Below are 15499 nucleotides of genomic sequence, written 5' to 3'. Positions count from 1 at the left end.
TTGTAACATTCCTTCTCCTTCTATCATTAAATTTCTAAAGGGAGTTTGTTGCCATCCAGGGGATGTGCGACATAGACTTTCACTCTTTGATTTTAAAATTATGTTTCTGTCATTGAATGAAATGTTGTTAAAGTTGTTCCATGACATTTCACATGAACTACTGGATGCTAATAATTTGGTGCTGTGATATTTGGGAGCAGAGGCTTCTGGCCATCTTCAGGGGTATACTGGTGAGAATACACTGAGGCCCCTGTTCAAACCATGCCAGTGCATGTGTGGAGTACACAGTCGTCACTGTGCATGTGTAGCTAAAGCCCATGCATGTGTGCTGCAACTCTGTGAGATGCTGTGAACACCCTCCGTGATATTAGATTGCTGGTCTTCACACGGTAAATTCGCAGAATGATGCTGGTTATGCAGTGCTTGAAGCTGTTCTGTAATGAGATTTTGTGCATTATCTAACTGGAGCCACCATCCTGATTGATAAGGATCTTAGACAACAATTTTTCCATTGATTCGTTGATAAGAGTCCCAAAAGTTTGAAATATAGGTCACAGTTTTTGTTTCGTTGTATTTCATCAGATGACCCATAGAATAAGAGTATTGTGTGATAGCAGATTTCCTGTCTTGGAGGAGATGAGTATGCTGTTGATGTTCCATGATGCGCTCCTGAACTGTGCACATTTTTGCCCTATTTATGATTTGCCATATTCACATAGAATCTTATAAAACCCATGCCTTGTGCACCAGTAAGTCATCTTTGACTAATCCCAAAAGCCCTGAGATCTTTGGTGGAGGATGAATAACTACTTTAACCTTATGATTTTTTAGTAGTTTGACCATTTTTGTGGAAACACTTCCAATACATGAGCAGGTAGGCTGCGTTAGTGAAGGCTCATACTGTTCCTTGTTGGGCCATTTGTATGTTTATAGTGCTCTGTGTATCTGCTGAGATGAATATCCATTTTCTAGGAAAATACTGTGGCAGCAAATTATTGACACCCTGCAGTTCACCCAAAATTTTGTGGAACAATCTATATGGTGGGAAAGTTGTAAATTTCACATTACTAAAGTTAATTGAATGATCTTGTGCCTCCATGCTCTTGAAATAGTTTTCATTAGTATTGTCAGTGTCATTTAGACCTATAAGATGAAGTTAAATACTTTGTATTCTGAAACTACTGATTTACACTACTGGCCATTAAATTGCTACACCAAGAAGAAATGCAAATGATAAACGGGTATTCATTGGACAGATATATTATACTAGAACTGACACATCATTACATTTTCACGCAATTTGGGTGCATAGATCCTGAGAAATCGGTACCCAGAACAACCACCTCCACCTCTGGCCGTAATAACGGCCTTGATACACCTGGGCTTGAGTCAAATAGAGCTTGGATGACGTGTACAGGTACAGCTGCCCATGCAGCTGCAACACGGTACCACAGTTCATCAAGATTAGTGACTGACATATTGTGACGAGCCAGTTACTCGGCCACCATTGACCAGACGTTTTCAATTGGTGAGAGATCTGGAGAATGTGCTGGCATGGCAGCAGTCGAAAATTTTCTGTATCCAGAAAGGCCCGTACAGGACCTGCAACATGCGGTCATGCATTATCCTGCTGAAATCTAGGGTTTTGCAGGGATTGAATGAAGGGTAGAGCCACGGGCCGTAACACATCTGAAATGTAACGTCCACTTTTCAAAGTGCCGTCAATGCGAGCAAGAGGTGACTGAGATGTGTAACCAATGACGCCCCATACCATCACGCTGGGTGACACGCCAGTATGGCGATGACGAATACACGCTTCCAATGTGCGTTCACTGCGATGTCGCCAAACATGGATGCGGCCATCGTGACGCTGTAAACAGAACCTGGATTCATCCGAAAAAACGACGTTTTGCCATTCGTGCACCCAGGTTCATCGTTGAGTACACCATCGCAGGCGCTTCTGTCTGTGATGCAGCGTCAAGGGTAACCGCAGCCATGGTCTCTGAGCTGATAGTCCGTGCTGCTGCAAATGTCGTCGAACTGTTTGTGCAGATAGTTGTTGTCTTGCAAGCGTCCCCATCTGTTGACTTAGGGATCGAGACGTTGCTGCACGATCCGTTACAGCCATGCAGATAAGATGTCTGTCATCTCGACTGCTAGTGATACGAGGCCATTGGGATCCAGCACGGCTTTCCGTATTACCCTCCTGAACCCACTTATTCCATGTTCTGCTGACAGTCATTGGATCTCAACCAACGCGAGCAGCAATGTCGCGATACAATAAACCGCAATCGCGATAGGCTACAATCCGACCTTTATCAAAGTCAGAAACGTGATGGTACGCATTTCTCCTCCTTACACGAGGCATCACAACAATGTTTCACCAGACAACACTGGTCAACTGCTGTTTGTGTATGAGAAATTGGTTGGAAACTTTCCTCATGTCAGCACGTTGTAGGTGTCGCCACCAGCGCCAACCTTGTGTGAACGCTCTGAAGAGCTAATCATTTGCATATCACAGCATCTTCTTCCTGTATATCACAGCATCTTCTTCCTGTCGGTTAAATTTCGCATCTGTAGCACGTCATGTTCGTGGTGTAGCAATTTTAATGGCCAGTACTCAGACTTCCCATCTTAGCAGAATCATCCCATCTTCAGTTATACTTTTACAAGTGAGATGCAGAAATGGCAAGCAGATACAATCGAGCAAATTAATAATGTTTATTACTCATGTTATAATTATTTTTGTTTATAGGTTTTGTCAGCCTTTGCAAGAGCAGAAAAATTACCAAAGCCCAACTGGAAAGAAATGTTCAGTGATGTTTACAGTGAAATGCCTGAACATCTGACGTAAGTTTTTGATTTTTGCGATTATAAACTACTAAATTTCTTAGCAGCTGTACATGCTGTTAGCAGCAAGGAGCTGTACAGATTATGAAATATTTAAATACTTTTTTTATTTGACTGTGTCCTTAGAGTTTTATTGTCATTGTATTTTTGCCATTATTTTTATCTTTCTCTTCATTCTAGCATGAGACATGTATGTGTTCTTCATTTCATTATATCTCATACTTTTTTATCTGTTGACTTCTTCCTGGCTTGTTTCTTCTTTTCTTCACCTTAGATCTGAGAATAATTGTGTTGCTCTCAAATTTTCAGTACCTTACACCACGGCACTCTGGATTATCCTTTAGAATCCGTTAAATTTATTGTAGTATTAATTTTTCATCTTTGTTTGATTTTTCTTAATTTGCCCTTTATATTTCATCAGTTGCAATTGACACAGAATGTTGCCGAAATGAAACAGAGAACATAAATGAACGAGATGAAGAACACTGGTAATTTAACATTTCTTTTTGGGACTTACCGCAAAATAAATTTGTAGCTGATAGAAGGTGGTAAGACAATGGCATGTCTGTACTCACAATTTTTTTAATAAACAAGTAATTTCACAGATGTGAAATAAATATCTGCAATAAATAACTGCAGGTGCAATTGCGCTGTTCTTTTGTGTACTTGCTCTGGCAAATGCCATTAAAAAATTAGATATTTCCACTGGACAGATATAATAGTTTCTTCAATATCTCAGCAGATAAACATGTTAACCATCGATTGAAACACCAGTAAAAAAAATAAAACACACACACACACACACACACACACACACACACACACACACACAGAGAGAGAGAGAGAGAGAGAGAGAGAGAGAGAGAGAGAGAGTACTACTTTGAAACGTACTTTATAATGGTAAGGTTGTCATGCTTGCATGATATGCTGGAATTCATGTTTTAAAAATGGAGTTTTTGACGCAAACAGCCAGTCACATAATACAATGCATGTCAATCCTACACACTACTGAAAAAGGTAGCCTACTGAATATTTTGGAAGAAATAGAAACGCACACACACACACACACACACACACACACACACACACACACACACAGAGAGAGAGAGAGAGAGAGAGAGAGAGAGAGAGTACTACTATGAAACGTACTTTATAATGGTAAGGTTGTCATGCTTACGTGATATGCTGGAATTCATGTTTTAAAAATGGAGTTTTTGACGCAAAATCAAACTTGTATTTGAAAAAACCAACTTGAGAATAATTACAGAACACACCACCTGTTACAACCACAAATTTGTAAATTTACCTGTGCAGGTGTTTGTAAGTTAAAATGCGATAGCTGTGAGAAAATATACATAGCACAGACAGGAAAAAATTTCAAAACAAGATTCAGAGAACATCTTAATCTCACTGGCATAAACCTAGCTTTATTTAGTGCATGCCTGGAAGAACAAAAACAAACAGCCAGTCACATAATACAATGCATGTCAATCCTACACACTACTGAAAAAGGTAGCCTACTGAATATTTTGGAAGAAATAGAAATTTTCACATATTTCATGATACATATCTACATTATTTTGAATGAACAGGCTGACATAAAAACCAAAAATAAATCATTGAAAATAAACCAATGTTCTTTTAAACCTTTAGTGCTGAAATATGTTCCTTTGATTAGAAATTCTGTTAACATAATTCAAGTTAGAAATGAAATTATATACTCAATGAAGTAAACAGCTTAATATCTTTTGATGTCAAGCACGTTGCCATTGACAAGTAAATAACATCCTACATTAATATGCTGATTAAAACTGTTAGATAATTGTTTGACTGCTAATGGCAAATGTCTTTAGTATGTGCCAAGAAACCAATAAACAGGGAAAATCAAATTATATGAAAAAGTACCAGTCATTTATAGCAATATGAAACACTATATACTAGAGATAAATATATTTTGAAAGCTATTCTGTGTTCTGTAATGCAGATGCCACCAGAGATGGGCATGCACCTGATACTAACCAGGCAATAAATCACACACACACACACACACACACACACACACACACACAAAAGACGTTTGAATATTCTAAGTACAAAAGAAACGGGTGGGTAGAGAAGAATTAAACAAGCAAATAAACCTAATAAACTTAGGTCCGGAAACCAACACTTTCCCTGAGTCAGTGTATTGAGTCTGAGTGCATAAACACATTATAACAGAGTCCCCAAGGATCCAAACTGCATATAGGCACTTGAGGAAAAATGCATTACAAGTGTTCCACATGGCTACCATTCATGTGAAGGGAGGCTTCAGCACTGCACCTTAGTGGTTCCTGTGCTCATTCAGAAACTACAGGTGTGTTTCAGATCTGTTGGTGACCATCCACAATGTGTTCTCAAAGTTCACTGACATATAAACAGAGCTGGAGTACACAAAGGTTTTAAATACCCCCCACTAAAAACAAAATCCAGCAAGTTCAAGTTGGGGGTCCTGGGAGACCACAGTATTGGTGAGCCCTGACCAATACACTTCGTCTCGAAGATAAATGCTACATATTCCTGAACAGCCACATAAAAGTGTGCCGGTACACCATCATGCGTTCACCACATATACACCCTTCCACCATAAGCTGGGATATAAACATTGCATTAGACATTAAGAGTGTTGTAGCATTGCCATGACTGCAGTTGTGCATATGTCATATCAGCAAAGCCATTGGTTCCCAGGCATATTTTTATTAGAATTATTTGCTTACTTCATTGTCCTCTACTCACCTCTTTCATTTGTATAGTAGTCACACACCCTGTATATTTGTAAGCTGCTCAATAGAGATTACTTTTATTTATTTATTGGTTGCTGAACTTCGTGTGTGTGTGTGTGTGTGTTTGTGTGTGTGTGTGTGTGTGTGTGTGTGTGTGTGTACGTACAATATAACATCTGTCTCTGTCAATGCAAACCTAAGGCATTAGAACACAGCAGTTCTACTGCAAGCACTCTACACTGCACAGACAATGGTCATTTGTGGTCAGACAAAATTAAGGAAGGTCGAAAAGCAGGAAATAAAAATTCTCTGGAAAATATTCGGACCAGTTTCTTTTACGAAGGAATTTGGATAAGGAGTCTCTAGAGAGAGATCTGCAGACAGAAATGATAAGATACCTTTACAGAAAATAGGACGAAATTTTATGGAGGTATCCATGGGACGAACAAGAAGAGGTTTTGTACGACAGATCTCAGAGATAACAAAAACGAGACATAGTGGATCATTGAAACAAAACAAAGTACTAAAGACGTGGGAATCACTCAAGATACAAGCCAGGGTGGTGCAGAACAGTGATTTGTCACTGAGCACAATGCGATACCATTCATCTGCAGTCTGTGCTTCCCAGTGACAGCATAACTTCAAATGCAACCATTTGTGTTGTGTTGTTAAGGATAAACTTTGCGTGGGATGGTAATTCCCTAGTCTGGCTGCTGAGAGTCTCTGACCAATGGTGTGGGCAGACTTATTGTGAGATGACAAGTGTAGGTGTGAAGGGGCGACAATATGCTTGGCTCACTATATGGTGATCCACCCATGTGGTGGGCAGGTGGGTCCATCAGAACCTCATCAGTGAGTACGTCTGCAGTCCGTCGGATCATTGTTGCCTCTGAAAGCCCAACAGATTTGGATATTGCACAGTTCGATTAGACAGCCAAACGGAGACCCCAAATGAGGCCTGTTTCAAACTGTTGGGTGATTATAACGTTGTCTAAAATGAGTATATGGCACCTCTTTGTCCGCCATAGTGATAACTCAACATCTGAAATTGTTCATTGCCCTTCTGTACCATACCAGACCTGGTAACAGCACCAAATATGAACAACACTGATGCACTCTGCTGGCCGATCTACCTGTCACAGTGTGTTGCTACTCTAATCATTTACATACTCACTAATGGTGTTAATCATTTAGATGCTCGCTAATGGTGTGTCCTTGTATGAAGTTACATTGACATCTGATCATGCCTTCTGGGTGCTTGACTTTCTTTGTCAGGCAGTGTATATAAAAAGGTAAAGTCTGTGACACGGTCACTGACCTGGCTGTCGGCAGAGTACAGTTTTCCATTGTTGCAACACTGATGGGGGTGACCCAATTGTCCCAGCTCCATTTTACTTCCAGGAAAGATCCCCAGTACTCATTGGACAGCATGCTGAGTGGCTCTAGAACCATCCTGGAGGGACTGGGATAAGAAATAATCCCCACTACTAACCAGGATTGAACCTGCAACCTCCAGGGCTTCTAATACATCGTAACCTTTCTATCGTGTGAAAATGGTGCCAACACTTTTTGGTGCAAATAAAATAGTTTAGGGCACTTTGATGTCAAACTCTGGACCTACAGTTTCGTATAATGTGTAGGCACATATATCGTTGTTTTAAAAAAATCTGTTGCGAGTGACCAAGCGAAGAATAACTGACACAACTGCTTGAATCTACCTTATTTGATATATTCATGTACCATCTATTTAAGTGAGATTGTGGTTTGTAAGATATTAAACATTATCAATCACAGCAAATGTTTTACACACACACACACACACACACACACACACACAAATGAATATTTATATACTGAGCATTTTTTAGTTGAGTATGACAACTATACTGACTGAAAAATTTCCTAGCAGAGCAAAGCTATAGAATATCTACATCTATATTCCGAAAGCACACCTTAGGGTGTGTGTGGCACAAAGTACTTTGTGTACCACTGCCACTTCCCCCTCTTCCTGTTCCAGGCACGCATGGTTCGCAGGAAGGACGATTGTTGACAAGCCTCTGTGTGGGCTCAAATCTGTCTTATTTTATGATGACAGTCTTTTTGCGAGATATACATAGGAGGAAGCAGTATACTGGTTAAGTCTTCTATGAATTTACACATGGTGCAGAACACATCTCTTGCAATGTCTACCACTGCAGTTGGCTGAGCATCTCCACGACACTTTCACACTTACTAAATGAACGTGTAATGAGATGTGCTGCTTTTATTTATATCTTCTCTATCAGTCCTATCTGGTACAGATCACATACTGATAAGCAGTATGCAGGAACTGGTCCAACAAGTGTTTTGCAGCATACATCTTTTGTATGCAGTTAATTTCATGTGGTCATTCTACTTCAGATCACTCTGTACACATACTCCTAGATATTTTATAGATGTAACTGCTTGTAGTGATTGTTCTGGAATTTTAATAAAGGGTCTTCACTGTACATCAGAAGACTCTCCATTCAGGATGATGTGCTGTGTTCTGTTTGCAAGACACTTTGTCAATCCAATCACACAGTTGGTCTGATATTCTGTACGCTCATATTTTTTCATTAGATGGCAGTGTGAGACTGTATTGAATGTCTTCTGGAAGTCGAGGAACACGGCATGTACCTGGGTGCATGTATCTATTGCTTCTGGGTGCTGTGGACAGAAAGAATGAGTTGGATTTCACATAATCATTGATTTTGGGACCCTTGTTGGTTCCTATAGAGGAGATTTTCAGTGTCCAGAAATTTCATAATACACTAGTGTAAAAAATGTGCCAAAATTCTACAGCAGACTGATGTCACAGACATATGCCTATAAATTTGGCAGGTGAAGATAATTTTTCCTTTTGGGGCCAGACTAGTACTGATTCAGAATAGATATAGTATCTTGTAGTTCTGTTTCCACAAGATCATGTCCAAACATGTATGGCTGTTTCTGAGCTGAAAAATAAAGCTCTTGGCAATGCTGGTAGTACACTTAGCACTACAAATGTTGCTCAGTAGAAGGACCAACATGTAGCACTTTTGATTAGATCCGTGCCATTAACAGAGCACAAGTTCAAAATTGATACTATGTTACATTCTATGAAGAATGTTGTGTCGCAAAAAGTTCAGAACTGAAAAGTGTGGCATTGTTAACGTGAGTTGTTAAAGGTGGTCACAACCGTGTAATTTACCAGAATTTGTGGATTAGCGCTCAGTTGGTAGGATGGAATTGGCCACCTGAGTGTGCCAATGTAAAATTTCACTAATGTGGACTCGGTTAATAAAAGGAGAGCTTGGAAATGTTGTATATGTAATTGTCGGTAGAGATGATGATTAACTCTTCCACAGAGGACACAAAAATATGGGCTCACAATATGTAGTGGACCTTACAAACAGCAATAAGATGTTGCATAACAATCCAAGCGGTCAGCATTCATTTTCTGTTGATGGTAGCCTGTCTGCCCAGAGGTCAACTATGAGAGTTAACAATACCAGTATCAGATCCGGTGTCCAAAAAAGGTGGGCTGAGGAACATTCTGGATGAGAAATGTTTTATTTCCTGGTCAGTCAGAGTTGAGTGACAGATTTGACAACCAGTTTGTCTATATTTGGAGAGAGCATAGCCAAGGAAACAACTCCACATTTGTGCATAATGCTGGGCTGATGATGTGGATGAAATCAACTGTGGTATATGTAAAGACATCTGTGTCATTATAAATGATTCTTTAGTGGCTTCAAAGTATTACCATGTGCTGATGAAGGTTTTTGTGAATGACAGCACTATTCCGTATAGAATTCAGTTAACTGGATGTATTTCGAAGAGTAAAATGGCTTGTTCAAATTCTGTGATTAGGATACTTCCTTGACTTTAACCATTTTGAAAGTAGCTGGGTTTCATTTTGAAGGCAGGTTGCAGATAGATCATTACCTTCAACAAATGTTTCAGTGCTGGAGATTAATGTTATTGTAGGCTGCTAAATTGTCTGTTGTAAATTTTCCTGAATTCAACAAAATCAATTACAACACAGTTGCAAAGCAATCTTGGCAATTCATGGTGACCATACACTGTATTAGCTATTTCACAGATGCAAAATTATCATGCGTCATCAGTCGTATATACATTTATTAAAAAAATACCTCCAGCAATACACACAAGAATTTTATGATGTATCAGAAATGGTTTCATTCGATAAATGTATTTAGAATGTATCAAATGTTTTACTTTATATTTTTTGTGTATTCATATATCTTGTCTGATTCTCTGTTTAACAACTTTAAATCCAGAATAATATAAATGTTTCTTATACGAGAGAGGGGGAGGGGGGGGGGGAGAGAGAGAGAGAGAGAGAGAGAGAGAGAGAGAGAGAGAGAGAGAGAGAGACCATGTAGTTTCTATATAAGCAATGGGTTAGAAAAACTGTGTGGAAGTCTGATACCTCTCAGATGATATTAAATTGGTGGTGGTCTTGTGGAGATGGCAGCATCTTACCCAGCAATATAGTGTAAGAAGAAGAGTTTTTTGTTAAAGAAAAAAGACTTGTTACTGAAGGGTTACAAAACAAATTTCCCTACCACTGGCATTGTCTCGTACTGTAATATGAGGGAAATACTTCAGGTATGGCAAGCATTGGGAATAAGTAAAGAAAGCACTAAAGACAACAGTATCTTGAAAAGACTAAATACTTTTAAGAGTTCAGAGCAACCTGGATGTGCATAGCTCTATTTTGTTCCAAATTTTATGCACACTTTCGGGTGAACAGAGATCTTCCCCACTTTTCTAAAATGTAGATGTCAAGAACCTTAAGAAATTATTTAAGTTTTTCCCATTGGAAAGAATTAACATGACCATTGCTGCAGGCATGCCTCTGTTATTCAGACATTCATGCAGTCTGCAAATGGTAAGGACTAATACTATTTTGAGAAAAAAGAAATAAAGGAAATGAAACTGAAAACTTTTGTACCTTCTGTTGTGGTAAGGATGTGTTTAAAACAGTGAACTCACTAAATTTCATTTGCTTCTTTATCTATGAGATTAGTTCCAGAGTTCATGATCTAAACACTAAGTGGTTAATCAAAATATCCACGGGTGTACTGCCGGTCTACAGTGTCAAACGGGCACAATATTTCGGCGATCATACATGTCGCCATCATCAGGTGAACTGACGGACTGAGCTCCTGTGAACGTGCCGGCACGGAGATCCATACACTATGGCTGCTCAGGGGGAACTGTGTTTGGTCGCGGCGGCGGCCGATTTAAATACCCTCTGCCCGCGCCGCGCTGACTCCCCCGTCCGCGCCCCGTGCCACGGTCGCGCGGTGGAACAGATTGCAACGGCGTCTAAGATGACGTTGGTATGATGGCTCTGTCTGCCGTGGTCGAGCAAATGTATAGTTGTGACGACTACGGCAGACAGAGCCATCACACACACACACACACACACACACACACACACACACACACACACACAAAGAGAGAGATAGAGAGAGAGAGAGAGAGAGGGGGGGGGGGGGGAGAGGTGCGTTGATTAGTAATTCCTACCCATCACCTTTTACCCATTATTGTAATAGAAATTCTTCTAGGAATAGGAAAAGTTGTCAAAGAGAAACTTTTTTAGTTTGTTTCCAAATTTCATTTTGCTATCTGTCAGACAGTTTATATCCCCAGGTAAATTACCCAAAAATTTTGTTCCAGCATTGTGCACCCCTTTTTGTGCACCTTAGTGTAGAGTAATGAATATCGTTTTTCCTTCTGATATTATAGTTATGTACATCATTGTTCTCTTTGAACTGCAGTGGATTATTTACAACAAACTTCTTGAGGGAATAAATATACAGTGAAGTAGTCAGAATGCCCAACTTCTTAAACAGATATCTATAACATGATCATGGTTGTGAACCACATTCTTACAGCACGTTTTTGAGCAATGAAGACTTTCTTTCTTAAAGATGAGTTTCCCAAAAGCATTGTTCCATATCACATTACTGAATGTAAATATGCAAAATATGTCAACTTACTGATTTGTTCCTCCTCAAGATTTGCAATGATTCTAAGTGCAAATGTGGATGAACTAAGTTATGTTAGGAGTTCCAAAATGTGCTTTTTCCAGTTTAAATTCTCATCAATATGGACACCTAAGAATTTTAGTGTCCACCCCGTTTATTATTTCCTAGTCATGTGTTACACTTGTCATTGGTTTAGCACACCTAACTGTACAAAACTGAGTATGATGCATACTTTTAAAATTGAAGGTGAGACCATTCACAGAAAACTAGTCAATGATACTTTTAAGAAAATTGTTTACCATTTCTTCTATGTCCATATGCATCCATGGACTGGATTGATTAGAAGTTTAGTGTCATCTGCTAAAAGAAATAATTCTGCTTGTTGTATATTAGATGGAACCCTATACATGACTTCTCCTGAGGCAGAATAATGTTCTTGGACTAGATTGGTTGAATTACTAACAAGGACAGGTCCTCAGCAGTGGTACCGACTTTTTAAAATGTCCTATACGGTGATGTAGGTTAAGGTCCTATATATCACACCCTGAAGCCATTCATCTTGGCGGTCCCCTCATTTGTGAGTAATTGGAAAAAAAATTAGAAAATTTTGTGTGATGTTCCACAGCTGTGAAAAGGTTATATTTATCAGATTGGCCGCACAGCATAATGGTTAAGTTTCTGGCTTCCCATGCAAAAGATTATCAGTTTGAAGTTCATCAGGTTTGTTTTTAAATCTTTATCATACTGATTTTGGTCATTATTCTTATTCATTAAATTGAATCAGATGTAATTTTGTACTTCTGTTCCTTTGTCACTTCGTTTTAATAACCATGTTAGCTTTTTTAGTTGCTCTCATTTTTTGTCCCTATCATTCCTTTTCCACTTCGAATCTTTGTTCATGTGAATTTAATTCTTTTGTATTTACCTATCGTAATATTTAAACATTTGAAACTGCTGATTTATTATTCAAAAAACAAAGACAAAATAATCTATTTATATTGACTCTGCAGTGGTGTCAAAAATATATTTTTCCTTACAATATGTAATTTTTGTGGATGGTAATCATCAAACAAACATTAAAAACATAAATTTTTATTGCACTATGAATAAAGTAATGCAGATGAAGATTTAAATGAAAGAAGGGATTATAAACAAAACCAAATTCAAGCAAAGTGAGGAATGCAAAGAAATGAATGGACAAAAATATAGGGTGATAAAATAGAAATTAAGTTGACATTAATACATAAAAATAGTTAGAATTACATGAACAAAGAGTGCAAGAGGAAAAAAAGTTAGGAATAAAAATGAGAGCAATTGAAAAAGTTAATACGGTAATTAAAATTGGTGTGACAGAGCTATAGAAATAAAATAATTACATTTAACCAAATTAACTAAATAAAAATAATGACCAAAATCATTTCAATAAAGTTCTAAAAATAAAAATTTAGAAAGCACTCAATGCATTTTGAACTGACAATCTGTTGCATTGGGTGGAGGGGGGGGGGGGCAACCAGTTTGCTACATATAAATTTTCTTTAGCTGTAGAACATCATGCAAAATTAAAAAAAAAATTTTTTTTTTGATTACTCAGAAATGAGGACCCACCAAGGTGAATGGCTGCAGGGTGTGATCCCTGAGACCTTAACCTACCTCACTATACAGATGATTTCAAAAAGTTGATCCCACCACTGAGAACCTCTCCTTGTAAGTACAACTTTTTACATTCCTTGGTTGGGTATGTCATCGTCCATTGGTTGGCTATACCAACAATCCCATGAAGCTTCAATTTATCTATGGTGTGAGTACAATCATGTAATTTTACAAGTTACACGAAAGGGTGTACTTTGTGAACTTCAGTGTTTCATTGCTCATCTACATCATCATCTCTCCCCCATTAGACAGGCCACATGAAGTGATACATTGGTTGAAATGTTGGACTTCTACTATTCAAAAATGAAATCCAAATTCCTCTTGATCTGTCCTGTTTGGTTTTTCCATGGTTTGCCTTATTTGCTTCAGGTTAATTGAGCGATTGTTTCTTGAACAGGCCACAGTCATTTCATTCCCCTCATTGCTCTCCAGCTAAGCAAGTGGTCTGTGCCTAATGAATTTGATGGAAAGGATTTACTACAGAAGCTGACACTTTCCTGACACTCTGCTAATCCCTTTTGTCAGGTTTTTGCTACGGACACACTACAACAATGAAAAGAAAATGACAGATGATTCTCATACTGGATTGGCATTTGAATGCTTTCAGAATTTGTGAACAGGAGGTAAAGATCATACCACAAGATGATTTACTTTTATATTTCTAGATTTAAATGAAGCGTTTTGCCCCAAATGCTCCTTCAGTAATGACCTACTGTGGAAAATTCTGTATATATTTTCAACTTCAGTTTTATCTTGTCTTGTTAAAGTAGGATAGTTAAATGAAATAATGTTTGAAAAACATTAAGTTTTGAATAGGACAGCTGTAGCTTAGGCAGTACATTCATTTTTTTACTGTAAAGGAAGCATTGTTGTTTAAATAATTTGTTTGGTTCTCTCCTCACACAAGACATTGTTCTGTGACAGGACACATGGGTCACATACCTGCAGAATATGTAGGTTTGATATGACAAATGTTTTATTGATTTAAGTAGCTGAAATAAGAAAAGCATAATCAGTGACCGCCATTGGTTTGTGACACAGTTGTGAAGAGATTAATTAGCACAACTGAAACCTGAATGTTCTCAGTAGTAATGAAACCACAAAGACGGAATTTAGATTAACATAAAGATTTACACAAAATTTAAAGTTTTTACGTGTTGTGTTGTTTGAATTGTTTGATTTTTTTAAATATGTAGATATTACTCAGTTTACAACTACGCAAAATTATTATATTTTGGGTGTAATGTACAAATCTATTCTTTATACATAACTGATTATTTATTTCAGGAAACAGATGAAAATGATGGAAGAGCATTTGAAGAAGTATAAATCTGAATATCCTGTAGACCAGTTTAAAATATTAAGTTAAATAGTTGTGGGGAATAACTGAAATTAGTGACTGAGAATTTTGTTCTCAAATGACTGGACTAAAATAGAAAGGCTGCAGAAACCAAATAGTGTTTTTACTTCTGGTAATAAAAATAAAGCATTATTCATAAGCATAGGAACGATATGACCAAAATATGATGTTTACAAAAAAATATTAAATTACTGTGAAACTAAATACTATTGACATTAGCAGCATTTATGCTGCTTTGTGGTGACGTAAAATATCATCCAATGTCCAGTGCGTTAAAGGATCACCATTTTATATTACTACATTCCTTGACATTTTGACATTAAAATGTTAATTTTTACTGAAGAAATGTTTTTAGAATGCTTTAAATTGTAATAAATCAGTTTGTATAGTCTCAGGGTTCTTCTGCATATTTTTGTATGTACATGGTTATACAAAGAAAAAAATTTGTACAATTTATAAATAAAAGTTTTTATTTTTCTATAAGATTTGTGTTTTGAACATCTTACCATATTCAAAGCTACTCCAACAAAAACGAATTGAAATTAGTTTGAAATTGTTGTTTATGTACATATAATATATGGGCTATCTCAATAATAATTAACCAGGGACTGCTATGTATGTAATAAATCTAGGATGCAGATGGTAAATGTAACACACACACACACACACACACACACACACACACACACACACACACACACACGATTATTCATTTTGTGTATTTATCGGTTTACATGGGACCATGTGAGTGAAAGCAATTTGATCATTAGAATTAGTACATAGTTTACAGAACACTGATTTGAAAATTTATAAACCAAAGAATTAATAAAATGTGAAAAAAGTGTGTATGAATAAAA

At 37.6% G+C, this 15499-nt stretch overlaps 1 protein-coding gene across 1 annotated transcript in view; it reads left to right on the top strand.

Annotated features, from left to right (window-relative positions):
* The window catches only part of LOC126247983 (2-oxoisovalerate dehydrogenase subunit alpha, mitochondrial), a 173831-nt gene extending 158706 nt beyond the window's left edge, over positions 1-15125 (top strand). Inside the window, exons 8-9 of the mRNA XM_049948554.1 lie at positions 2756-2850; positions 14570-15125. Coding sequence (XP_049804511.1) covers positions 2756-2850; positions 14570-14651 — 177 coding nt within the window. The 3' untranslated portion in view covers positions 14652-15125. The remainder of the gene's footprint in view (positions 1-2755; positions 2851-14569) is intronic.
* Positions 15126-15499: the final 374 nt, after the last annotated feature.

Source organism: Schistocerca nitens, chromosome 3, assembly GCF_023898315.1.
Source record: "Schistocerca nitens isolate TAMUIC-IGC-003100 chromosome 3, iqSchNite1.1, whole genome shotgun sequence".
NCBI classification, from domain to species: Eukaryota; Metazoa; Arthropoda; class Insecta; order Orthoptera; family Acrididae; genus Schistocerca; species Schistocerca nitens.
The sequence above is the reverse complement of the archived record's forward strand: the minus strand, read 5'-3'. Positions and strand labels throughout refer to the sequence as shown.